The following is a 25,887-nucleotide window of genomic DNA, read 5'->3' as shown; positions in this document are numbered from 1 at the left end:
CGTGACATGGTGCTGTACTCTTCAGCACTAAACGGCCGATTATCAGCTTCCAGTAACTTTGTACATTTTATTTCGTCATAGTGATGATGGATCGCACATAAAATACCACATAAAATGACATGTGGCTTATTAGTTTCCGTTCAAGGGTGGCCTCGTCATACAGGTAAAAATAACCAAGAAAGACAAACATAGGACTGCTACCATCCTCGGAGACCCAGGGGCAGTTAGTTGGGGCGGGAGGAAATAAATCTGGCAAAAAAAAAATGAATTGTAAAGCATTATTTTCAGTTGCTGGCAGAATAATTTCTGTTCTGCACTCTCAGGAGAAACATTGAGGGACTTTAATTTCCAGCAAGGTTTCAAAACTCGCCCAGCCAGGAAAAAGGCAACTCCAATAATTACCATGGCCAATAAAATGGTATTCTGGGCATGGAAGGGCATCCAAATTAAGACAATTGGACCAAGACCAAGTGATTTCCCCATTAGGAGAGCATCTGGGAATGACAGTAGCAGTGGGCATAGCCAATGATCACAAATTACACTTTCAGAAAGAAAATGTATTGGGCACTCCACATGGGTGATGAACTGGTGAATTCAATTTAGAGGTGCTCATCACAAAATCCCAACAGGTTAACAACTATTCAATGTCTTCCCAACTCATCTTTCTCAGCCGAAAAAACGTTTGCCGAACACCTTCAATGCAAATTCCTGAATGTTCAGGTTTACGAGGTCTCATGGCTTGAAATTTGAAACACATTTATTTCACTTGAACTGATGCTAAATAGAAAGTGGCTGAGGGGTAAATAAGGGCTAGTACATTGCATTATTAACTCAGTGATTCAGACCTGGTAGATATGTCTAATCTTGTTGCACAGCGTTTGCCCTGGGAGTCAAACAGTCTTTTTATGAAAGCACAAGAATTTGTGAATTTGCGTGCACAGTAAGGATGCGCAGAAACAATTAGCGCAAACGTCCTTAATACAGGGTGGCCGCTTAATACAAGGCCGTTATATACAGGTTTGACTGTATTCGGCATACAAGGAAAAATATTGAGTCCTGGACCGGGTTCGAACCATTAACCTCAAACCTGTCAGGCGTTCTAACCACTGAGCGACGGAAAGCCTCATAGCAAGCAAGGCTATTTACTTAATTTCAAACAGGGAAATTTTGCTAGCAACTTTTCGTAATCTTTAGCTCGCGGAATTCCGCGCGAATTCTCTTGTCGAGCAGTTTCACCAATTACATAGGATTTTCCTTGGTGTTCTCGTGCAGCGACCGGCCATGAACGCAACCGCTTGCATCACGTGTTTTAATCAAGGCTTTATTTTGTCAGAGCTTTCTTCAGTTACAAATCGCTGTCCTTCTTTTGTTCTGGTATCTCATAAGGTTCAGTTTCCAGAATTCTTCCTTTCGTGAAGCAGTTTTCAAGCCATTTTAAACTGACAATCTTCACGCCAGCATTCAATTCTTGGGAGGAAAACTGAAAAAATAAAAAAAATAGAAAGAACTCTAGACGTCTGAAAGAGACCATATTTGCACATTCACCTTCAGTGGAATGCGCCGGAAGTCGCTATTTAAGTGACATATGCACAAGGGTGGGTTAGTGACTCGGGTGTAACTATGACGGAAGGGTGCGAAAGAGGCCAAATTATCAGACCCAAAATGGTCCTACCGAGCTAAAACCAGGTCTAAACCGTGACTCCCACCCCCACCTCAAAACATTCTTTCTGCAACGTGACCCAGAAAGTGGCTTCTTATCAATAAACCGCTAAAACAAGAAGTCTCTTTATTTAGTAATTTGCAATAAAAATGTTGAAACAGTTGTCTACGACAAAAGTTAGAGAGCTCCCAAAACATCCTTACACAAATCTTTCACCCCCCAAAAAGTCACGCCCTCAGGTCCCAAATTTCAAAGCCCGAAAAATGTCTTCGCACCTACCCGTCCAAGGGTTTTGGTTTAAGCGTTTGGTCGTGATCGGGAGATGTTCGTTAGCGGAGCGGGTTCAACCGTCTGGTAATAGTAAACAAACCACAGAAAAAAAAAACTATGTAAATACTTACTTTTTCTTCGTTATTATGACAAATCACATGCGTGACATCTTGGGAGGGAATCTGCGCGACGTCTCCGTTGTAGTTAAGTAAGTGTTAAAGAACTCTTCTAATTACTAAAGTTCAACAGCCGTTAAGTACCTCAAATCATAGTTAATAGAGGTATGGTAAAGAAGTCCACAAAATTCAAAGAAGAAAACAATAATGACAAGATGATAATAACAGATTTATGTCGGAAGGATCACCACCGTGCACAATCTGTTCTTTTGTGCTCATACACTATGCACGAATTACGTAACCAAAATGTTTATTTTACCTTCACTACACAACCGAACACACTCAAAGGTTGAGGCATGGGCGCGTTGGTCAGCCAGGCCCAAGAACATGTTTTAATTGCGACCATAAGGTTACAAGAAAGTGGATAAGAGGTAAATCAAGTAACGTCCTACATGCGCCAAAGCCGGAAAGGTAAACGCCAAAAACCTGTCTTATTAGGAAAAAATAGGGACCGTGTACCCCCGACCAAATGCCGTGGCACCACCTTTGGGGTTTTAAGGTTGATATATAAACAACAGAATGAAAGATAAATCAGATAATGCTATTTACACAATAAAAATAAACTTTATGTGAAAGTGCTAGTGGCAAGGCTGACCGTGGAATGTTACAAGTTTTTCAACCGTCTCTTTTTTACAAACGTGCTACCCATGAGCCCTCGCGTACTACGTTCGCACCCAGTTGTCTGTTCCGTGTCGGCAGCATATTAATTTATTTCAATACCCATTATCACAAATTACATTTTTTGGTTAGTTCCACAACTACTACGTATAGTGTTTTGAGCAAGGTCAAGGACACAGAATCAAACAAAAACGTACAAAAAAGAATTTTTTCTCCAAACCATTTCCCGGTGTTAACTATAGGTAAAGTCTGCCGGCATACGAGCCAAGTGCAGGTGATTTAGGCGGCGCAATATAAATGTAAATTATTATTATTAAGTGGCGCATCAGGCCGGAGCTTATCCCGGTTTCTGTAGCATGAAGCGACTAGGGGTATTCCTACTCCCCCCTGGATAGGATGCTAGTCCATCGCAGGGTTACCCCCAGCATTACGTTTGCCGGTACCCATTTCTACATCTGGGTGGTGAGAGAAACTGTGAGAGTAAAGTGTCTTGCCCAAGAACACAACAAAATGTCTCCTGCCAGGGGCCTGTTTCTCGACGGTCCCAAAAAGTTTTCACACCCGAAAAGCCGGAGCAAAATCTCAAACCATATGATTACAGAGCTGTTTTATTCACATATACTTAAGATGAACAGAGGCTCCATTCATACAAGAAGTTTCAGCCGTATATCTACAAAGAATGGTTTCAGATTAACTAAAGATGGATTTGCGGGCCCGAAAAGCTTCCGGGGCTTTCGAGAAACGGGCCCCAGGGCTCGAACCTGGACCGCTCGATCCGGAGACGAGCGCACTAACCATGAGGCCACCTCGCCTCCCCCTTTATTAACTTTACTAAAATAAAATAAAAACACACATCGTCTATGATTATTGGAAAAAAAAAAAAAAAGGCGATCAAAAGGATATGCCAGCAAATGCCGTGTCAGTCGCTTTCTTTTCTCCTCTTCAACATTATAAAACAAGGCGTTTACACCAAACATGAAATCTGGGAGTGTGTGGGACCCGCTCTTATTGTGTTCATCGTTGGACGAAGCGTTTTTTTTCGTTGTTTTGCTCTTGTCTCTCAACTTTGCACTCTTTTTTGATTGTGAATCATCGTTTACAGGAAGCGGCGGATCTGGTTTGGATGTGTTTGATTGGCGTCTAGCAAAGTAATATCTGAGATTACGTTAAGAATTATCGGTGATCATTCAGAAACTCATTACTGTAATAACCTATAGGGATTGTCCACCGAGATTCCATTGGGAGAGTGGACATGCTAAGCGGATGAAGTTTTTCCCACAAAAAGCTGAATACCTCGATACTTCAACAAAGTTTTCATACATTCATTTCCGCAACAGTGCTGCTGAAAGAGATCGACACTTGGTTTCAACCTTCACCGCATTCAAATTCGCAATTAGCCAATCTACTATCCTGATATCATACGATATCAAGTCACCTTATAAGGCTACGATATCGTGCTCAGTTGCCAGAATTTAGGTACGGTAAATACGTAATCCTACCTTTTTGACACGCTTCGGCAGCATATCAGGCTCTTTTGGCTCGACGAATACGAACCATGGCTCCACCAAACTTGCATGATACACTCTTCTTTTTCGCAAATTTCAGCCTCAATATTCGTATCATGGCTGTGTCTCACAAGGACTGGGAACTACCAAATTCACGAATTTGATTGGCTGAAATCGATATTGACCGCGGTCTAGATTTTCCCATCTAGACCAGCATCTAGACCAGCATCTAGACCGGTAATGTTTTGCAGTGAAAAAGTTGCAAACTAAAATGCAAAACTATTGACTATTTTCTTCTGACAATATTTATTTATGGCAGTGCCAAAAAGCCTGATAAGAAAAGAAAAGAAAAATAAAGAGGACGAGCAGACTTCGGCAGAATTAAGTTCAGCTCATCGCCGTTCGCAAGCAAAATGTCGGCTAGTACAAACCAGTTACATTAAACGAATTAAATTTCTCTTGCTTGCCATATAACAAACATCTTATTAACCGAGCTTAGTCGGTTGGTATGGGAAAATCTTGACCTTGGTCGTGTGCACAGACCTCACTGCGTTCGGTTTGTACTCACAATCTCGGCCACGATGCTCCCTTTCAGACCTCTTGCTCGGTTAATAAGGGTTAAAAATCATATTCTTATAAAAAAGAAAGAGTATTTGCCGCCGAAGCGTACCGAAAAAGGTGCGGTTAGATATAATAACTATACTGGAGCTTGTCTGAGATAAGGATACATGGATGTTTCAATTCCTTTGGAGACAAGGAGTTTCCGCACCAGTCTCTCCGTGCCGTACCAGTTAAAACTCGGTGTGTTGTAGCCAATTCGTGGAAGGTGAACAGTGGCTAAGGAAGCGAGAAAAAAACGCGTTTGATTAAAAATGGGAAAATGAAAGATAAACTTAGTTTTCCAAATCACCAGACGCATCTCTCAAGGGTTGCGTGACAAACAGATGAAAAATCGCAGACTAGTAATCTAAAGCAACTGATCAAAGGTTCGAGAAAACGCTACGCCCGAGAGGGGGCGGAAGAGGCGGTCGAATTACGTTACATGTACTTCCTATATTTCTTGTTTCATAATGCTCTTTTTTATCATAGTAAAAATAAGGACTTCCGAAAGAAGAGATAACATTTCGTTTTCATGGTTGTTATCAAACCCGGAACGTAGCGAACCTCTGAAGGTAACGATGCTCCGGAAGTCGTGCCCTCAAACGTAATTTTACTTTTTACGAGGACAATACAAACGATAAACACAACTAGTTGAACAGAAATGATCCGATATTTGCTACAAATTACATTTTCCACTTTTTCTCTCTCCATACCCTGCTCGTTATGTATTGTCAATAAATTTCTTATTCGTGTTGTTTAAAGGTTTCACCATAGTTACCACAAACATCACTTTTCAAAATTCCCTGACATTTCCCTAGAAAAAATAAAATTTGCCTGACTTGTCCCCGACTGTGAAGAAAGTTTTTTCCCTGACCATTTGCGCTTCAATTCCTGAGATGTGGCAGCCCTGATCAGATAATGATGATAATGTAATATTTTCGTGTGAAATGACTTTCGTTCCGTGATAACATTCCTCTACTTTCTAAAGACTTTCATCCGGAAGAACTTTTTGACAAGAAAAGCAAAACCACCCGAAAGATTCAAAGGTACCTGAAGTTCTTGTTTTATCAAGATGGTTGGCCCATGTGCATGCTTGTGTGGAAAACATGACTCTTCGAAATTGAAAGTAACGAAGTTCGTTGCTTTCGGAACTTTATGGTATTTCTCTCACTTCTACAGCAACTTTGTTCACAAAATAATGTCATACGATTGTGAGCAAAATAGGCAAAAAACCCATCTTTCCAATAGCTCGACTTCTATTCCAAAAATGTGGATGCTGGTCAGTGAAATTGAAGGTAACCACACAGAACGTTACACTCTTTGGGACCACCCATACCTACATAGCCCATATAAGGGAGTACCCCCCCCCCCCCGGGAGTGGAAGCGCACCAAAAGGAACAACATGGTTCAAAATGTCTGTGCACCTGACGCCTTTCACGAACAGGTCGAACAAAGGTCGACGTGCAGTTTACTAGAGAGGTATCGACAGATTACTTGAATTACCATCCAGCAAACCTACTTCGCACAAGGCCATCCCCAGATAAGACTTTGACCGGACGAGCGCGCTTATTCTCCTGTTACCTTTCATTTTCTTGGCCGCTACAGCAATCCTTTGCAATCCCAGACTTAGTGACGTCAGTATTATCCCAGACAGTCTGTTCTGCCTGTCACGTGACTGGGCCACAATCAATGCGACCTGAAGAACCAAAGTAAGAAAGTGACTCTCACTCACGAACTATGGGGGGATGGGAGGGGACGAAAACTGCATTAGCCGACTAATTGCAAGCATGAATTGTTTCTTAGTTTATAGTTGTTTAAATCGATAATAACGGATTTCACCGAGTTGTCAAGACACCGAAAGGCTGAGTTCTCGCCTGAATTAAGAGTGCCATCAGAGAAATCCATTGAACTTGCTAAATAGACCTTCATTCCTGTACAAAGGAATCGCGAAAAAAAATAGAAAACAGAACTTGTTAAGCTCACATAATCATGGCCATCCTTACGACTTTTTTGGTCATCCACTCGCACAAGATGCGCGTCTCCTAACTTCAGGTCTGAGAAACAAAACCAAAACAAATTATTTTGTTTAGAACTTTTTGCTGTTTATTGCTTGTATTTCACATTCAAGCTTTCACTTGGATCTTCCTCAAAGGAAGGAAGACGATGTTGTCTACTGAAAATTGCTGGACAAATGAAGTTTTCGCTATCGCATAAGGAGAAGTACAGCAACATACTAGGACGCAGTAAGGTGCTGTTAATAAGCCATTTTGCTAATGCAAATATTTCCTAGTTTCATTCCCTTGTGGGGGCAAGAAGTGATCACTCGGCCAAAAATGACCTCATTAAATAGATCAAATTTTACCCCCACAAGGGACTAGGGCTAGCATTAGCAAAATGGTGTATTAGTGCCTTGAATGAGAACATTTTCTTAACAAAGCCCGTTAATTATCAACATCTCACAGCGTCTTTAGGTATGTGTGTGTGTGTGTGTGTGTGTGTGTGTGTGTGTGTGTGTGTGTGTGGTTTGTGTGCTGTTGCATGTGTCTTTTTCTTACTTTCTCTTCTAATCTGACCCAAATATATAATTACTTTAATCACTAAGGATGGCTGCCCAGTCTCATTAGCCCATTAAGGTTATTTCGGGCAGCCATGTATTCTTTTATTTTGAACTTATTTTTGTTCATTTAATTTTAGCTGAGTAAGTACACTGAAAAAGTTGTTGCTGTTGTTGTATGTTGTTTATGCTTATCCTTATGTGCTGGTGAAAATTCAGCGTCAAACGAATCAAGAGTTCCAACCGATATCGGTTTAAAAAGTCCCTCAAAGCAGTTCTTCTCAAGGAGAATACGAAAACTCAACCCAAATAAACCACAGTCTATGATACACTACGTATAGCAAAACATTACCTCTCATTCGACTGGCCAGCTCATATTGAGTTTCCGGTAGCAATGAACGCCGGGATATAGCAGAGAACAATCCTCCCTGTCCCCACCTCCCTGTGTCATCTGTTGGTAACGTAAAGCGATTACAATCGAATCTCTATTAAGCGGCCAACCTTTATTTGGCGGCCAGCGGCCAAAGTCCCGGAAAAATTGTCTGCTATACAATGTAACAAAAACCTCTATTCAACGGCCACCTCTATAAAGCGGCCGCGGCCAGCTTCTTGCCGTCCCAAGGGTGATTTTGTTTTGTTTTATACCTCTATTAAACGGCGAGGAAGATTTGAAGTCGGACGTTCTTAGCCAGATGAGGGTAAAAGAATGACAATGTGGGAACGTAATTTTTCTTTGGCTTTTGTTAACGTTATGGACCGTATTATAACCATCATTGTTCTACTTTTTCTCCACTTGCATTTGTTTGTACTTATATTTGATAAACTGAAAACTGGACCACGCCCAACGCTGTTTCGCGTGAACTTCTATTAAAGTGCCACCTCTATTAAGCGGCCAGTTGTCTCGTCCCCGAGAGTGGCCCCTTAATAGAGGTTCGACTGTAGTTAGCTGGGCACGTTTATTATTGTTTCAATATGCGACCGGGGTGCTTCATTCTCGCAGTGCTTCTCTCTACAAAACGAGAACGATAAGTCAGATTGATGCCACGTGACCATCAGGCCAGTACTTATCTCCGATGTCAGAGGCATGACGCGACTAGGGATATAGCCTACGAGCAGGCTCACGTTGGAGCACAAGCGCGCGCGGCGTAGCAGCGAGCGCGAAATCCAGCGGCGAAGCCGCGAGCTACTCCCCCATGGATGGGATGCTAGCCCATCTCAGGGTTACCCCCAGCATTAAATTCGCCGGTACCCATTTATACACCTGAGTGGAGAGAGGCACTGTGAGAGTAAAGTATCTCGCCTAAGAGCATTAGCCGGGCTTCAAACCCAGACCGCTTGTCTGAGTTCAACGTAGCTGTGTGAGGCTCTTGTACGAAGCGTTCAAATTAATGTGTGTTAACTCGATCGACTGAGTCCTACATTTTGAACAAGTCAAACTATGCATATGATATCACTGCATATGAGAACTATTTCAATCGCCCGTTAATCAAACTTTCTTTCTTTATAGTGACTAACAGCACCCTGTTGTGCCCCCTAGCTTTGCATTACGTTCCAGTTCTTCTCTTCACTTACCTACACAATGTACCATGATCGCATCAGAGCCGCGAGTGTTGATGGGATGTGTGACGTCACCACGCACGTATTGGATCTCTCTTTGTTTATTTTCGTCTTCTTCGTCAAATGACTCGTCGCTTTCATCATCGTCTTCCTCGTCGCCGTCCAAAGCAATGTTATGGCTTGTGTAACTGGCATCTCTCCAAAGCTTCTCCCTTCAATAAGAGAACCATTTTAATTACAGAAGGCCAATTTTTCATTTTCTCTTTTTTTTTCTTATTAACTTCTTTTTTTCAGCATTATATGACACAGAGGCACAGCCGCCTAACGGCTCGTGTGCCACTTTCTTTCCATATTTTGACGTCATCTGTAATCTATTACTGAACAAACGTACGACGACATGAAATTTAGACAACGACGAGAGGACCAATCACATTCGCGGATTTCCAATAGAACACAACTGAATGGCTACTTAAATAGACGCACAGCAGCATAGAATCTATTTGTTAACTCTATTCTTTATCAATTCTTGCTTTATAATCCCTGTCACGGTACAAAATACTCACAGTTTTCTTTGTCGTTCTCTTTCTTTTCTCGACTCTTCCTCCTCCTTTAGTTTAGCTCTCTTTGCGGCGTTTTCTTCTCTCTGAAAAACAACTTTCCTGTGTTGGATTTGATGGAAAAGCAATGTACAACGTGCCCTTTACACTAAACTCGAAAAATTGCGTTCCGCGCTCGTCCTAGTCCCCTGGCAACAGCAGATCAGTCAATACTCAGTCAGTCGCGTGAACAAGTTCTTTTTTAGCAAATCTTCGTTGGAACACTGGTAAAGAGCCCGTAAACTTCCAATTTTCGTTGTCCAATCAAAAATAAAACAAACGCTCCACCGCTTCTCGGAAAGTTGTTACGTCATCAAGTCGCCAGCGGTTGCTTAGAAACTTCCAGACGAAACTACGGGCTCAGTACGGCCTCGGAGAGCAAGAGCCGCGGTCAACCAAAACCATTTTACTTACAAACTGACCAGCTCAGTGTTAGGCTCGACTACCAGCCGTTGTTCGAGAAACGAGTCCCCGCTCCTTCATAGACCGGACTCGAGTAAGGGGCGGAAATCGACACTAGCTCAGAGTCCGGTCGGCCAAGCAGAATATTTCACTTAGAAAGTAATCACTCTAATCAAGAAAACAGGACCACTACCTTTCTCCTTCGTTCTTCCTGTTCTTCTGGTGTAAGAACTTTACGTTTTCTAACAGGAAGATCGACATATTGAGCTGCAGACCCCTAGCATGAATAGAATATAAGAAATGAACTTGTAATATTGCCTTTCTTCGAAATTAAACGTACAAGAAAATAATAAGCTTGCTCTTTTAAGTAGCCAATGGAAGCGAAGCGACGAAATGTTGTTGTGCAAATGTGTTAGCCTTGGACATTTCCTGTGTCAAAACGAGTCTTCTGTCAAAACGAGTCCATTTATATGAAAATGTGTTCCGCCTAGAGGTTCATTTCATGTAAATCAAATTCATTTTCATTTGAAAGGTTTTGCGAGAGGACTCGTTTTGAAACAGAGGCACAAGGTAACTTGGAAGTGGCCTATTGGTATAGAAAGGAACCATAATCTATTGTGGCCCCTGGTACATACGGGTACCTCTCTAGAGTAACACACATACGGGTACCTTTCTCTCGCTGCGAAGGAGTCTTTCACTGGAGTGGGCTTCATCTAACATGTCTAAATTGAAAAAAGAACGAAAATTTATACGTGTTATCAATAAGAAAACAAACAAAAATTTTGTTTTCCTGCTCTGGATACAGATTAATCTCCTATACTCAGAGCGCAGTAAAAATATTTCGTTCGGCTCAACCGAGCTTCATCAGCCACAATAAAAATGTGAATGTTAAAAAATTAAGGGTTATATCATGTTCATTAGAGTTATAAGAAAACGTTCTGTTGATCATAATACGAAAAAGAATACAAGGAAAGGAATGAGCGACAAAAAATGTAAGGTGGCTAGTTTAGTATCCTAAGAATATTCATGTGTAGGTGCGAGATTTTGCGGCCGTTTGATAGTTTGCTAATTCGAAAAATTTAAAGGATTTGTGTGTTGGATTGCAAAGCCTGCCATCCACCAACTTTGTTTTTTCAAACAAAACACTGTCTTGTAGTTTTTTTTCACGCTTGTGTCACTTGACGCGCGACGTGGGAGGCTTGGTTTTACCACGCGTGGCGCGGCTTGCGTGCGCGAGTCGTCAATAGCCCACATGAGCCACGTTCAAAAAATTCGCGCAAAAACGTGATCTCTTTTGCAGCCTAAAGAATAACTGGAGTTTAGGAATAAAACGCTGGTTAAAGGAGTATTTAAGTCTCAAGTTTTCTGTTTTCAAACCCTTAGAGAGGTCAGTATAACTACCTTACCAGCCATCATGTTGTCAAACGCCTCTTGATCCTTAGTACTCGTGTCTCTGTAGTCATGGCCTTCATACATGTACATGTTACTCACTGCTTTGACAGGACAAAAGCTGATTAGAAAGACATGCAGTTTAAAGGAGTTCAGTCACGGTTTGCGCATATTGAAAAGTTTAGCCTGGATTTTTCAAATTCGTCGTTTGTAATCCGTGTCAATCTTCTCCATCCTTAGCCATCCTTGTTCCTTTATGGTTTATCATTATCTCTTTGGTGTTTTTCTATCTTATTAAACTGTTATCTTCAGGTTTCCTATCATTTAAAGGCAATTTTGTATGTGGCCAAAATAACTCAAAATACCGTGACTGGGCCCCTTTAAAAACAGTTGGTGCATTATTGGGGAATTCGTACCCAGGCCTCCACTACCAACGAAGCGCACTGAGTGTGGGACTCAAATTACTGATTGTTGATTGGCCTTGTAAATTGTTACTTTAGTGTAGCTTTACTTATTAACAGTTAGTAGAATTCTATTAGAACTGTTTTCGATTAAGTGTGGTAAAAATAAAACCAAAGTAATCACTCTAGCCAATCAGAAAGGACACAGACAATCCAATAAACTAATCAAGACTTGAAGCAATACATGTACTAGTCTCTCCGCTGCTCAGTGGACAGAGCGCCTGCCCAGTGTGGCAGGTCATAGGTTCAAATCCCGTCGGAGGATTCGTGACATGATAAACGCTACATATTTCTTAACAAGTAACCGATCATAGATCCGAGAAGAATGCACTTAACTGACGAGATGGAAAGTAAAAGAAAGGTAGGTTAAGTCAAAAACTGTTCTGGTTTTTCATGACCGTTGACTAAATTAAAGAGCATCTCCGCTCTGACCAGTAACCGGCCACAGACCCACAGAAGAATAGGGTTAATTGTCTTACCCTTTTCGTCATCATCTGTCTCCATACATGAAGCTATGATGTCACCATCGTTATCCGTCTCGTTTCCCGTTTCCTCCACAATCCACTCATTTTTACAGCTTCCGCCAAGAATCCTGGACAAAAAAAGTATTAAAAATACATTTATGTATTTGACTAGCATCGCAGTTTCACTTCCATGCCAGGGGGGTTGGCCGAGGTGGTCTCAAATGCGAAATTAGTGGGGCAGCGACATCGTGCTTTGTTAATGATTTACACAGAACTGGCATGAAATCTTTGACATTTCTTCACAGATGAAAGCATTCAATGGCAATGTTCTTAGATCACAGTTCAAATTTATAATAGTTTCTTCTAGGAAAGTTTCAGGCTTGCCCAGATTTCAAAATGAACATCCGTCTCTTTGACATGGCAGTTGACTGTTGACAGCCCTCTATTTTCTGGTATTTTTATTCGGTCGTTGAACGCGCGGATGAATCGCGACAACACTGGACGCCAGCGAAAAACGGGAGATTTGGGCGCTTTGAGTTTCGCTCACTTTCTCTTTCGTGTGCGTTGAAAAATACAGAGGCTGTGAACAGTCTAACATGGCCGTGGTTCTTCTCTGCAGAGGGGAGGAGGGGGGTCACTACAGTCAAGCAAAACTCTAACTCCGCAATTCGATTTTATTCCTTGCATCAAAGTTAGACTCTTGAGATGAAGAGTATTTATATATACTTAGCGTGTCTTTTAAAAATGCTGCCCAAAGCACTGCCAACATCTGTATGCAAGTGTGCTGGCCACATTGCCAGAGTAGCTTGCGCTTAAGGCAATAACGTGAATTAAAGATTAAGAAGTTCATAATGATACTCTTCCAACACCTCTATGAAGTCGGTTAAAGTGACAGGTTCGTTGATTTATACGAGAAATAGTTTATCTCAGTCCTGCCACGTTACGAAACCGAAGGATATCGTTTTGACGTAGCGAGTTGGTTTACGTTCTGTTATGGTAACTTACTTCTCCAAGTCTTTCTCTGTTATAGTGCTGTGAAAAACAAGAAAGAAGTAACATTATTTCTTTTCAATTGTGAATCATGTAAACCATGATTAAAACATGACCAGCATAAACAACTGACAAAAGGTTTAAGCACACCCGATGAAGAGGAGAAAATCTTATCCATTAATATATCCCGCCTCACCGTTCATCCGAGTCAAATAACTTGTCCAATCCAAACTTGAGTAAGTCTGTAAGCTGGCAAGAATAACATAACAAAAACAGATTTAGTAGTTAAAGACATTAAAATACATTTACAAGATAACTGTTACAAATGGGACAATCAATGGAAAAGCAAGGAACTCAGATTGCTTTCAATGGTGATCAAGGGATCGCTTTTTGACTGGTTAAATAAATGCCATTAGTTCACCGTTTACCTGAGCTGGGGTCTCGGCAACCTGATTAGCAGCTGACAAACTACCCGAAAACTGCAATAAAGTAAAATAAAGTAGTTAACATGGTGTCTTAAAATAAGCGAAAGAATGGATAAACCCAAACACGAGCGCACTATCGCGGAGCCTACGAACGAACAAATGCAAGAACGAATGTACGGACGAATGTGATTACGAACGTACGAACACACGCAAGAACGAACGTACGAACGAACGTAATTAAGAACGCACCTACGAACGGAAGAACCAGCGCACGCTCGAACAAACACGCGAGCAAACACACAAACGCACAAACAAGAAAACAAAGCACGAACAAATGAACAAACCCTTTCGGTGATAACTAAATGGAATACTTGCTTACTTGCTGTACCTAAATATAAAATTCTTGAAATTCTATGCCGTGAAAACAAAGTTGACACTTTCAAAAGTTGTAAAAATCATGTCTAAAACCTGGCTATTGATAATATCTGTGGATCAACCACTGTTAGCAAAAGAATCTTACACCTTTCCTCCTTCGATCACTGTATTTGTAAGCTTTAACTTGTCATCTGCTCTTTTCAACACAATTTCTTCCACTGTACTTCTAGCGACAAGACGAATCACTTTCACCGGCCTAGACGAAAAAATGTCATGAATTACAGTCAGTTTTCTGCCCAAGAATTTTGTCCGAAACGGTATTTTTGGATTTGAACGGCGGAAGGGGTGTACCAAATAAATATGGAATTCAAAACAATCATTTAAAAAAACACGTTTAGTTAAAAATCGAATTTTTTTCCGAGAACTTCCTTTTTCAGAGTAGATTTCCCTCTGCCCAATCTTAAAAGCGAACTGTAAACAAAATCCTGCCAGGAAGAGGGGACAAACCTTCTCTGTCCTATACGATGAGCCCTCGCGGCCGCCTGCAAGTCATTCTGTGGGTTGAAATCGTTGTCTACAAATATCACTGTGTCCGCTGACATGAGGTTTAATCCTTGACCACCTACAGAGCGCAAACCGATCAGTAAGGCATAACCTTGTTTCCAAACGAAAAGATGCATGGAAAAAACACATGTATAATATATGGCAAGATAAACTTTGCGGCTTTGCCAGTTCACTAAATTTTTACTAGTTTCGCTGGATCACCAGATACTCGACCGAAACCTTTCAAAATTAAGAAAGTAAGCCTACGCCACGAACATTCATTTCCCGGAAAATGTTTTTCGGCAGGTTTTCGGTCTTTTCTTGAGGTTTAGAAGGGAGTATTCTTCTAGCTCAAAACCACATTTCCAAACTAGCTATAGGTGGGTGGAGGGACAGGTTACGATGTGCGCAATTTTTTAGATGATTACTTGCATGGCAGACTTTGTTTAAGGAGCTTAGTCACGGCACTTTGAGTTATCTTGTCCACGTACTTAATTACCTTCGAAACCTGAAGGAAACCTGAAAATAGTAGTTTACCAAGATAGAAAGACATCAAAGAGATAATAATAAACCAGAAAGGAACAAGGATGGTCAAGGATGAAAAGATTAACATGGATTGTAAAGGACAAACTCGAAAAATTTAGGCTAAACATTTCAAGATGCGTAAGTAAAGTTGCGGGTGCTATCCAGTTTTCTACAAGGAGCGATGTTGCAGTTGCAGACGAGATTGACAGCAAATGCACAAGTGTGACATTAAAACCGTTCCTACCTGCCCGTGTACTCAAGAGGAATATAAAGGTTTCTTCAGTTTCGTTGAAATTTTGAATTGCCAGATAGCGCTCCTCCCCCCTGACAGAACCATCCAACCGTTCGTAGGAATACCCTATGACGGAAACATGAAGTAGATTTAAAAATAGAAGAACGATAGCCAGGACAAAACATATTTAATATCTAGAAAAACGTTCACTGGCGATATAAAGCTAAAACTTTCGAGTCTTTTTTTCTTCATTTTTATCCATCGAAGGCTGTAGTCTGAGAGTCGAAAGCTCGAAAGTTTTAACTTTGTATAGCCAGTGAACGTTTTAAATTTTAAACCTGAAGTAGATAGCGTCACATTTCCTAGAAGCACGTCAATCTCTTTAATTTAAAGTGCTACTTTCGGCTAAAAAATGAAAGAACTGTGTCTGTTATTAAAGACGCCTATTGTCCAATATCACCGCTTGACAGCCAAGATAGAGGATTTAAAGACTTGAAAAAGTTACTTATTATTACAGTAGAAGACGCCTTTTACCCGAACTCAGTTGATACTCAGTTCTTTTAACAACTTTACGACATGATTCACTGACATTATTCTTAAGAAGAAGTATGTTCAGCTCAATCTGTTCAAAAGATGGATAACGCTATCCACAGCGAATAAACAACTTTATTATATGGCTAACTCCGCAAGATGAACCAAATACTGTGCAGTGATTGGCTACCCGAGCGGGGAAATAGGGCTCTCTTGCCCACTCGGGATTGCCCGTTATATTCCGCAAGAAAACGTGCCCTCAATGTCATAAAATAAATCCTTTATTAACCAAGTTTGCCCGGTCAAGATGACTGGATAACGTCCTATCTCTTGTTTTGCCCGTTAGTGGATCTCGACTACGTCTCGGTCCATAAGCACGCAAAAAAACACTTGACCAATATCCAGTTATAATAACCTCGTACTTAGTCAATAATCCGTCGTGCGTGACGCGAAAGAAAACCGCGGGGAAAAAAATGGTCGCGCGAAATCCCGGGGGTGAGAAGCGCGCGAACGGCCCTAGGATTTCGCGCGGCCATTTCTTTTCTCGCGGTTTTCTTTCGCGTCACGCACGACAGACTAAGCAAAAGAGGGACTACTCGTAATCTATGCGCTGTATAGCGTTATGATGCAAACTTTGAACAACTTGCACAGTATAATAATAACCTCTGTAGCCGAGATAGTCTTGAATAATGTCCAGCATTCTCGCCATTTGCGAGAACATCAAAACCTTGTGACCCCTGGTGGTGACATGAATGAAAAACATATTATTTCCAAAATAAAATAAAAGACTGTGCTAATCCAGGAAATTGTACAAAAAAAACTAAGAGATAACCCGGCAACTCGTTAAAGAACCCCAACTGGTGGTCGGCTGACCAATTCTAAAAAGTGTAGTGAAGGGGTTAAATTTGGAATTATCAAGAACAAAAACGGTTAGTGGCGGGGTGGTTAAGGATTTTAGTCCGGGACTTCCAGATCTCAACCAAGTACCTTAAAACATCCTTAGCAAAGAAAGACAGCAAACGTCTGTAAACATCTTCCAACAGTAATCAGATCAGTACCTACAGACTGCACGTTGACAAAAGGGTAGGGTTCGTCACCGACGGCCGTGCGACTCGAGGCTTAAGGTTCCGCCACTCGGCTCTTTTCGTTTGTTTGTGTCCCGAGGGGGCTGCTCCCCTATATGGGCTATATATGTATGTGCCGACCTGAAGGGTAAATGGGGTATTGATTTTGGCCATTTTGGTCCCAAATAGCATATGGTTTCTGCACTTTAGTCTTGAATTGGGTATGTTTCTTAGAAGAAGCTACTTTTTCGTCATTATCGCTACCATCATCAATGCCTTTAACGTCGGTCTGAACTAGGTACCTAATTATAGTGCAGACCTGACACAGGGTATTGATTTAACGATCAGGTCTTAAATAGGTTCTTAAATTTTTGGTCAGGTCTCATAAATACGGTAAGGAAAATCGCAGATTTTGGTCTTTAATAGGTTAAGGGTTTTGGGAAGCAGGCCACACACCCCCAACCAATTTTTCCGGGAGTATCCACCGGGGTTTCCGTGTCTGTTTGCGTTTCTTCCCTCGTAGATATTCAAGTAGCAGGGAGACTGCTCGCACTCTAGGTTCGTCAATACTCAGTCTGTCTAGGTACCGATATGATTTTTGTTGGAAGATGTTTGCAGTTTTGATGTGTTGCTTGGTTTAAGGACGCTCGCGCGAAAATGGTCTACTCGATAGATTTTCTTCAAACTTCTACTGCGAACAGATAATGAATTACTTGTTTCAGAAACATAAAAATGGGGGCTCAAAAATGGGGGGGAAATAGGGTAAAAAAGGTAAAAATTGGTAAAAATGGCGTACAAAATTAGTAAAATTGTTCACTTAAGCTTATGCTAAATAGAAATCTTGAAGTTATGGATCTAAATTCGATCGGAAGTTCATTAATACTCGTGGCTCCTTGACATATAGTGAAAGTTCTTCTTCCCAAATTCAAGGCGAACTGTAGGTAGTTTCACTGATAAACCATTGTTCCTGGTGTTCTTAGAGTGAAGTGAACTTTCAAAGGAAGTCTTAAAGGGAGTGCAAACATTATTTTGAAGAGAAAATGTAGAGAAAATGATCTACTGAACGTCCACGATCGTTAAATCCAGGCAAAGCTATATAGCAATGGCCAATGGCCTATCATTGTTCATTTTATTACTTTTAGCATGCGCTCGATGCATGACGTGGCGTGTGAATTTAAACTTGTAGCTGCTTTTTTTTTTTTTTTTTTCAACTGACCTTGCTTTGAGGAAAACCAGCAACTGATCGATAACTTGCAGTTTACCTGAAAATAAAATTTTAATTTGTCGATATAAGTAACTAATGCATAATAACAACAAAATGGCTAGAGAACTTACTCCAAAATAGTAAATAATGTATGTCACTTGTGCAGTTAAGATTCTCGTTAAAATAAGCTTACCGCTTGCATCAACAAGATGTTCACCAAGCTCAAATGGCTCAGGTTCCACTCCTAAAAAATATGAAATAAAACAGAATTTTGACAAATAAATTTCCTGGCATAAAGGCCCCTACCAGGAAATAAATTATCTGATATTAACCCATTGACACCTGGAGCTTTTTGGCAAAAACGCATTTTTTTTAGACATTTTTGGCATTTTCAGCCTGGACATTTTTGCTCTGGCATGCACAGAAATCAAAATTTTGAGCAAGTGACCTACGTCTTTAGGCTTTTCAGGGTTTTTTTTTTTTTGTGGCTACTAAAACCTATTAATGATAATGGGGCATAGGCGCATGGGCTAAATCTCTGCAGTACCATATGCTTATGAGGCAAGATTTTGACCCTATATGGTCTAAGCCCTCATAAGTGACTACCTTAGGTTTGGCATTTTGGGTGGTCGCTTACGAGAGGTGTGACTGTACCTTGATCTCCCAAAATTTCATTAGTCACGTTTTTTCCAATATAGCTCAACAGATACATGGAAAATGATTTCTATTTGTTTAGTAGGCCACATTGTATAGCAATTAGCCTCCAAGCAGGCCACCTATGAGTCACACGTGCAAGCGGCGAAGAGCAAAGCTTGTGCTCCAGCGTGAGTCTGCTCGCAGGCTATATAATAATGTTATGACTGCATCTCTAAAAAAGTACCATCAAACAAATATGGATGATTCACACATTTTCTGAGCTGCATCAAAATGTTCATAAGTCTTGTCTTCATAGAACCACCAGGGGAATTGAAGGCATCTAGAAAAAAATAAACAAAGAAACGAAGCGAGCATATAATTCATGATATAATCATCAACTGAAACCTGTTATTATTGGCATGCATACCTACGAAAAAAATTAAGTAAATGTTTCTTGAAGTAACACTCATACATGTAGAATGACTGAGGAGCAGGGATGACACAGTGGTGAGAATGCCCGGGGTTGACTCTGGCTTGGTGCCATATATGGGTTGAGTTTGTTGTTGGTTCTTGCCTTGCTCTGAGGGTTTTTCTCCGGGTTCTCCGGCTTTCCTCTCCCCACAAAAACCAACAACTCCAAATTCCAATCCAACCAGGATATATAGAGGACCTGCATGAAAACCAACTAAAGCTGATGTAGCTTCCTCTCTAAATATTGTAATTTATTTTATGTAAGGGCTTCAAAATTTCCTACCCAAATCTTTCATGAGGATGGCCTTGTAATATTTTTTCTGTATATCTGACATCCCGGTATAGAGAAGGACCTGTTCCAACAAAATATGTGATCAGCAAGGTCTTTTTATGAACCATCAAAGGACCCCTACTCAGCCTCTGCCATTTTCTATGCCACTGAAATTATTAATATTGCATGGTGAAGTAAAATCTGCTTTACTGTAAGTTGTGTTCCTGAGAGTATGTTTAATTATCTCTAGTAGTTTCACACTGATTTCCTTTGTTTTGACATGCTCCAAATGAAATATAATAATAGCCAAACTCTTGCATGGGCCTTGCATGTAAACCATAGTTAGCTAACTATGATATAAACTATAATGTAAACTAAAACAGAGGTGTGGCTGATGAATTAACCTAGTGTAAAAAAATCATTCCAACATCAATCTTACCTCAGTTTTTTGGGGTAAATGAGCCATTACCTTAAATTGAGAAAAAGTATTTTTAACAATTATGCATTCAAGTAACAAATAATTACTTTAGTACATTTTGACAGACTCATAGTTCTTTTTGGCATTGTACTGTATTGTAGCATCAGGGGATTCATTGACATTTTCTGCAGGAGGGCAACTGGTTTTCTCAGGTGGGCAAAACATTTTGAATATCTCTTTTACAAGAAAACCTTTCCTCTAGATGGTCAAACCAGGCAGAAAAATCATCCTCACAGCCAGTCAGTTTGCCTGGCACCTGGCCCTCAATGAAACCCCTGTAGCATGTGACTTAACTAACGATTGATAATAGTCCGTACACAAATCCCTTACCAACTTATTTATCTCAGACAACTATAAATTGGTTCATTGTTATGCTAAGTTCCATGTTTCTAGTTATTGTAATTAATTATACCTTTGTGTTAACTAAGTACTGAATAATCTACCTCACCTCTGATTTCACACGACGTAACAGAAATGGAGACAAGAGATTTTGCAGCTCTGCATTTTGTTCTGTAAAAAAAAATTATATACATGTACAGATATCTTAGTGCAGTTATAATTATTTTTGTTTTCAATAACATTATTGATCGTAAAAGTGTTTAGCTGTGTGTTCATCACCTGTAGCTGTCTAATCAGAGGTTGCATGTTTAAGCCTGTGCTTAAATTGAAAACTGAAGAATACTTATTTTTAGTTAGTTCCAAAATAGCAACGCATTTTTATGGTTGACAAAAATCCCAAAATTGGTGACTCTCCAAGGGTAACAGAACATTGATAGTGGTAACCTTAATCAAGTTTTTGGAAAACAACTGTGTGAACAAAGGATGCAAAGATAGTATATAGACTTCTCTTTCTCTGACAACACCTACGCAGTTTGGTTTCTAGAGCTATACTCCGACTTTTCTATACATAACAGTTGTTTTAATATGTTTAATATGCTTTAAACTTTTCATGGACCAGTGATGTGCATCACTTAACGTATCTGAAACATTTTAACACTATCATTAAATACTAGTAAGATGGAATGACTAATATAATATGGTAAATGATTTGGCCTCCCAAAAGTAATGCCACCTTGATTAGAAATATGGACCCAGATGGTACCAATCATAGAAATAGACTGTCTCTATTTTGGAACTTTACAGCATTCATAAATAATTTATCTTTTGCTTCACAATATTATTACTCAAAGTTGCGTTCTGACCTGAGTCGTCAATATTGGTGTAACATTCCACAAATTCTTCTGCAGCATTGAGGGAAAATATGTCTGGACTCACAAATGAGAGTAGAGAATATAGCTATAAAAGTTAAAGAAGGTTGAAGATGACATTTCTGAGTGTTCCAAAAATTTTAATCTAAAAGCATCTTAATATATAACTTTAATAAGCCTAGGTCGTGTGTTGTTAGGCCTTATCACGGTTTTTGATGCCATCTTGAGGGGTAGGCAATGCAGTCAGAAATTACTGTGTTTGTATGGGAAACTAATGGCAAAAAAATATTCTTCCAAAATTGAATTTTACACAATTTGTGAATCACAATGTTAAAATTACTACATTGAAGAAATCTTGTATTCACCAAGTTTGAAAGATGTAACTTGGCTAGAAGACGCTCAGTTAATTTTTCTAATTTTCCATACATTTGTCTGTAAATTTGGCTGGGTAGACACAGTTTGTGGGAAAAAAACAACATCTCCATCTATCTTGAAACATCTCGATCAATACTTGGTTGACATTACACCAATATCCTACACCAACACTTGATCGACATCTCTGTCAACACTCGATTGACATCCCAGACGACAGTCGGTCAAGAGTCAATTAATGGTTGCAGATATGCCATCAAGTGTCAATTGATTTTGTTTTAACTTAATGAGTGTCGATTGACACATACGAGTCAGTCAACACTCGGCCAACTATTGACTGACTGTCGCCTGAGTGTTGATCGAGATGTCAGGATCAATCAAGGGTATTGATCAACACTCGACTGCGAATGCCCTTAGCACACAAATTTGATCCTAATAAATAAAATTTAAATTCCTGCTACTTTTAACTAAATTGTTACTGGTTGCAATTATTTGCAGAATCCTGTTGGTAACAACTTTCAGCAATCTACAGTACTTAACAAATAGACTGGATACTGGATAGATGCAAACAAATTAATAAAATTCAATTAAAAATACTTGCTTCTTTTAAGTTGTTCTGGATTGGTGTTCCTGTTAGTAATACCACAAAGTCTTTATCAAACTAAAAACAATTAAGAGGCAATGAAAATAAAAATTTAACATAAAATTATATACAATCATTTTTTACTTAATAATAATCAATTCCATTACACATTTAATTAAACAGTTACAAGCCATATCATACTGTGTAAATGTGTAAAACAACAGCAACATGAGTTCAATATTAAGTGTTTGTTAATTAACAAATCTAAACTTTTATTAGCTGGTATTGGAAAAAATTGTACAGCTCTAGTCTATTACGCCTTATATACATGAACATGGCTATAACATAAAAGGAAATATGATTGAAACTACATTTGTACAAACCTGGGACAACTCTTGATAAAGGGCACTCTTAGAATTTTTTAACCTGTGAGCCTCATCTACAATCATTGCTTTCCATTGAAATCTATGAAGAAAACACTGAGCTAGATAACCAGACAGGTGGCACTGCACTGTACAATCTAAATGTTATTAGAGTAAGATCTGATATTTTTAAAATCAGGATTTTATTTTTTTATTTTTGTGATGAATCAAAAAATAGTGCACCGCACTGCACATCCTCGGAGACCCAGGGGCTGCTAGTTAGGACGATGCAATATTTTCGGGCAGGCGATATCTCCAGGCCAAAGTTTACTTCAAGAGTGGGAGAGCTCTCCCACTCTCAAAGTAAACATTCACCTGAAAATATCGCTTGCTTGAAAAAATTGCATAGTCCCAACTAGCAGCCCCTGGGTCTATAAGGATGTGCAGTGCAGTGCAGTGCAGTACCATGCAGTGCGGTGCAGGTCAGTCAGAGTAGTCTAGTGCAGTGCAGTGCAGTGTAGTGCAGTGCAGTGCAGTGTAGTGCAGTGCAGTGCAGCGCAGCGCAGTGCAGGTCAGTACAGTGCAGTCTAGTGCAGTGCAGTGCAGTCTAGTGCAGTGCAGTGCAGTGCAGTTAGTTAAAAAAGGTAACAAGAAAGTATGTTGCTTTTTTTCTAGAAGGTGCTCAATTACGACATAACACAGTGTGTTGTTTCATAAACTCACTTGGAGAGAAAAGATGTTTCCCGTAAACACATCTGCCAGTAATGAAAAAAACTATATTTTACTGAGTTATATTGAAAAATTCATCATTCAATAAAACAGTCATTACAAAAACCCTTTAAAAGAAAATAGAAATAAAGTTTATGAATATACTGGAAGTAAATACATGTAAATAATATAATTATGGAACTTGCTATGTCATCAATAAAATCCACTTGTCACTAAAAAAATAAAATAATATAAATTGCTGATTGCCATACCTCATATGTTGTTAGAAGGACACTGAATGAAAGAGATGCATTTTTATATCCCACATTCTGCAAAGAATCAAAAAATGATTAAACTATTAAAGCCCCCTATCTCATAAATACAATGCTTGTTCCCTTATTAAATAAACAGATTATTTTTATTATAAAACTTGTAATCCAAATATACTATTATGTAGTTGCAAACATATATTTTTCTCTGAACAAACAAACAAAAATTAGCTGATCTACCTGAGACTTAACAAGCTTCCTTATGGAGTCTTTCAGTTCCTCCCTCTCATCTTTATCACCAGTGAAGTTTAGTACATTCTGTTTTCTTGAAAATCTTGAAATACAAAAGTCCTCATAAACATCATTTAACACAAGGCCACTGTTGCTCAACCCCCTGTTGTTTTATGCAGTTTATACAGTACTCTATTGGCAACCCAGTGATAGAGGCTACATCTCCCATGGGTAAAAATCCCTTTTGTGTGTTCCGTCTTGCTCCAACAGTGAACCACTCAATTCCATTGTTTATAAGCCAATTACACACTAATAGGCAACTTGCGGAGGTATCCTTTTTTGGTTTTACTTCCAGGATGCAACTAAGGAACCACAAGTTTTCTACTACAAGTACAATATCTCCAGATTCAAGGTAACACCTTCATCTTTGTAGTGATTGCCTTCTCACTTATAGCAATTAAATTCCCAGATACTGACTTTTTAAAACAAATTCCAACCAAATGGAATAAAACTAAGCAAAAGCTCACAAGTACACATTGCGGACCTATTTTCTTATTAGAAAATGCCATGTTGCTACAGGATTTTAGAGAAGAGGCTTCAAGATACTGACCACAGAAGGCAGTCTGCTGTAGGGGGGTCCAGGGACATCCTCCCCATAATTTTTTTAAAAATTGAGATCCTTGAAAATGAGATCTCCAGCATTCTGAGGCCAAGTCAGCATAATAATTATCTCTTTTGTTTTTAATTTTGGGGATTTGACCGAACCCCCCCCCCCTCCCCCCTTCCTGTGTTAATTCTATCCCAGCAGGAGTATTTGAGAAATGGTTAAAATAATTGTGCATCCCCAAAACAGACTCATGCAATCTTAAGACAGTTTATTTTTATTACCTTGAAAATTCATTTTGCCAGTTTTGTAAAACTGACAATGGACAGACTATAAGAAAAGGACCTTGGCAGTTCTTCAATCCTTGAAAATTAGCCAAGAGAGCAATTGTCTGCAAAGTAAAATAAAATTTCACCTAGTCTGATAAATACAATATCTCAATTTCATGTTTTGTAATTTGATCATATTAATTTTAAGGTTTTATGGGATCAGGGACAATAAAAACTTTTTAGCCTTTAGATTAGTAAGCTTTCAACTTTCAATACTTATTAAAATCCCCAAATCTTAGATCTGGCATCCCCAAGATCCATGCAAAACTGCGAAAAAGTCTCTTATTTTGTTTATTAAATAATTTCTTTTAATTAACTATAAATTTGAATATTTAAACCAAGTTTGTAAACTTAATAAGGCTGAAATAGAGTTGTTACCATGTACATAAACTGACTAACAAAACAATACATGTGTAACTGACATGGGTGATGTGTCAGTATCACTCAAAAAGATGTTCCATTTATGGTACCCCTTCCAACCCTCCTCACTCCTTGTACCTCTACCTCACCCCTACCCATGTGTATACTGGCAAAATAGTCATTTATGTAACAGTAAGACTCCTACATGCACAGCCATAATCATTTCAAAAAATTCAGCCAACTTATATTTTCTCGTCAGCTTCTTGGAAGAAAGATTGCTTTCAAGTCTTAGTTAAAAAAAAAAAAAAAAAAAACCTGCTCCAGAAAGGGACCATAAACGGAACTTGCCCAGATAAGCTGCTTGTTTTGACAAAACGCTGCAAACAGCTGAAACAGCTGAAACAGCTGAAACAGGTTGTTGAAAAGCCTCATGTTTCAACTTTTCAAGATGCTATTCTGGTTACAATACTACGTATGATACAAACAGTTACCAAAGATTTGCATGGCACAGCATTTAATTTTCAAACCTGTATAGTTTTTCCAAGACCCATTTCATCTCCGAGAATACAACCATGCTCGCATTCAAAACAACGCTTCATCCACTTCACTCCGTCCAGCTGGTATCCGCGTAAATGAATTCCTTGCAGACCATCGTCCTCCAATTTTTTCTGAGACAGTCTTTCTGGAACATAAGCTTCAGTTATACTGTGAAGTTCTTTTAATTTTCTTTTTATCCGGTTCATGAAGATTGTCTTAGGGAGGAAGAAGGCAAAAACTGCCAGGCATTCAAACCCAAACCGCGAAAAACCTGGGTGGAGTGGCGGGCGATCCCATCATCCCATGCGATCAGAGTAGCAGGAAGAA

At 39.6% G+C, this 25,887-nt stretch overlaps 1 protein-coding gene across 1 annotated transcript; it reads right to left on the bottom strand.

Annotated features, from left to right (window-relative positions):
• Positions 1-1,977: 1,977 nt before the first annotated feature.
• On the bottom strand, positions 1,978-25,787 carry LOC145464302 (ATP-dependent chromatin remodeler CHD1L-like). Its single transcript, XM_081448150.1, has 32 exons — positions 25,551-25,787; positions 24,619-24,725; positions 23,740-23,833; positions 23,503-23,559; positions 23,246-23,277; positions 22,532-22,625; positions 22,179-22,238; positions 21,200-21,293; positions 20,446-20,507; positions 19,959-19,988; positions 19,532-19,601; positions 19,022-19,117; positions 18,335-18,385; positions 18,154-18,199; positions 16,537-16,610; positions 15,355-15,468; positions 14,550-14,664; positions 14,190-14,298; positions 13,671-13,721; positions 13,439-13,491; positions 13,258-13,284; positions 12,268-12,380; positions 11,345-11,431; positions 10,608-10,660; positions 10,132-10,215; positions 9,504-9,583; positions 8,956-9,152; positions 7,736-7,834; positions 6,813-6,883; positions 6,411-6,525; positions 4,958-5,066; positions 1,978-3,879 (listed from the first exon to the last, which is right to left on the bottom strand). The coding sequence occupies exons 1-32, from the start codon at positions 25,764-25,766 to the stop codon at positions 3,369-3,371; spliced, it is 3,171 nt and encodes a 1,056-aa protein (XP_081304276.1). The 5' UTR covers positions 25,767-25,787; the 3' UTR covers positions 1,978-3,368.
• Between the last annotated feature and the right edge of the window lie 100 nt (positions 25,788-25,887).

The sequence above is a fragment of the Orbicella franksi genome, chromosome 12 (genome assembly GCF_964199315.1).
Source record: "Orbicella franksi chromosome 12, jaOrbFran1.1, whole genome shotgun sequence".
Taxonomy (NCBI): Eukaryota; Metazoa; Cnidaria; class Anthozoa; order Scleractinia; family Merulinidae; genus Orbicella; species Orbicella franksi.
Note: the sequence above shows the minus strand (reverse complement) of the source record. Positions and strands in the feature narration are given on the sequence as shown.

What these genes read in the sequence shown, in the direction of transcription:
- LOC145464302 (XM_081448150.1), bottom strand. Translation starts at nt 25,766, where the DNA reads ATGAACCGGATAAAAAGAAAATTAAAAGAACTTCACAGTATAACTGAA. An exon ending in AGACTATCTCGGCTACAGAG is followed by an intron (nt 15,469 to 16,536) that starts GTTATTATTATA and finishes TTTCCGTCATAG; the next exon opens with GGTATTCCTACGAACGGTTG. An exon ending in TCCTTCGCAGCGAGAGAAAG is followed by an intron (nt 10,216 to 10,607) that starts GTACCCGTATGT and finishes TATTCATGCTAG; the next exon opens with GGGTCTGCAGCTCAATATGT.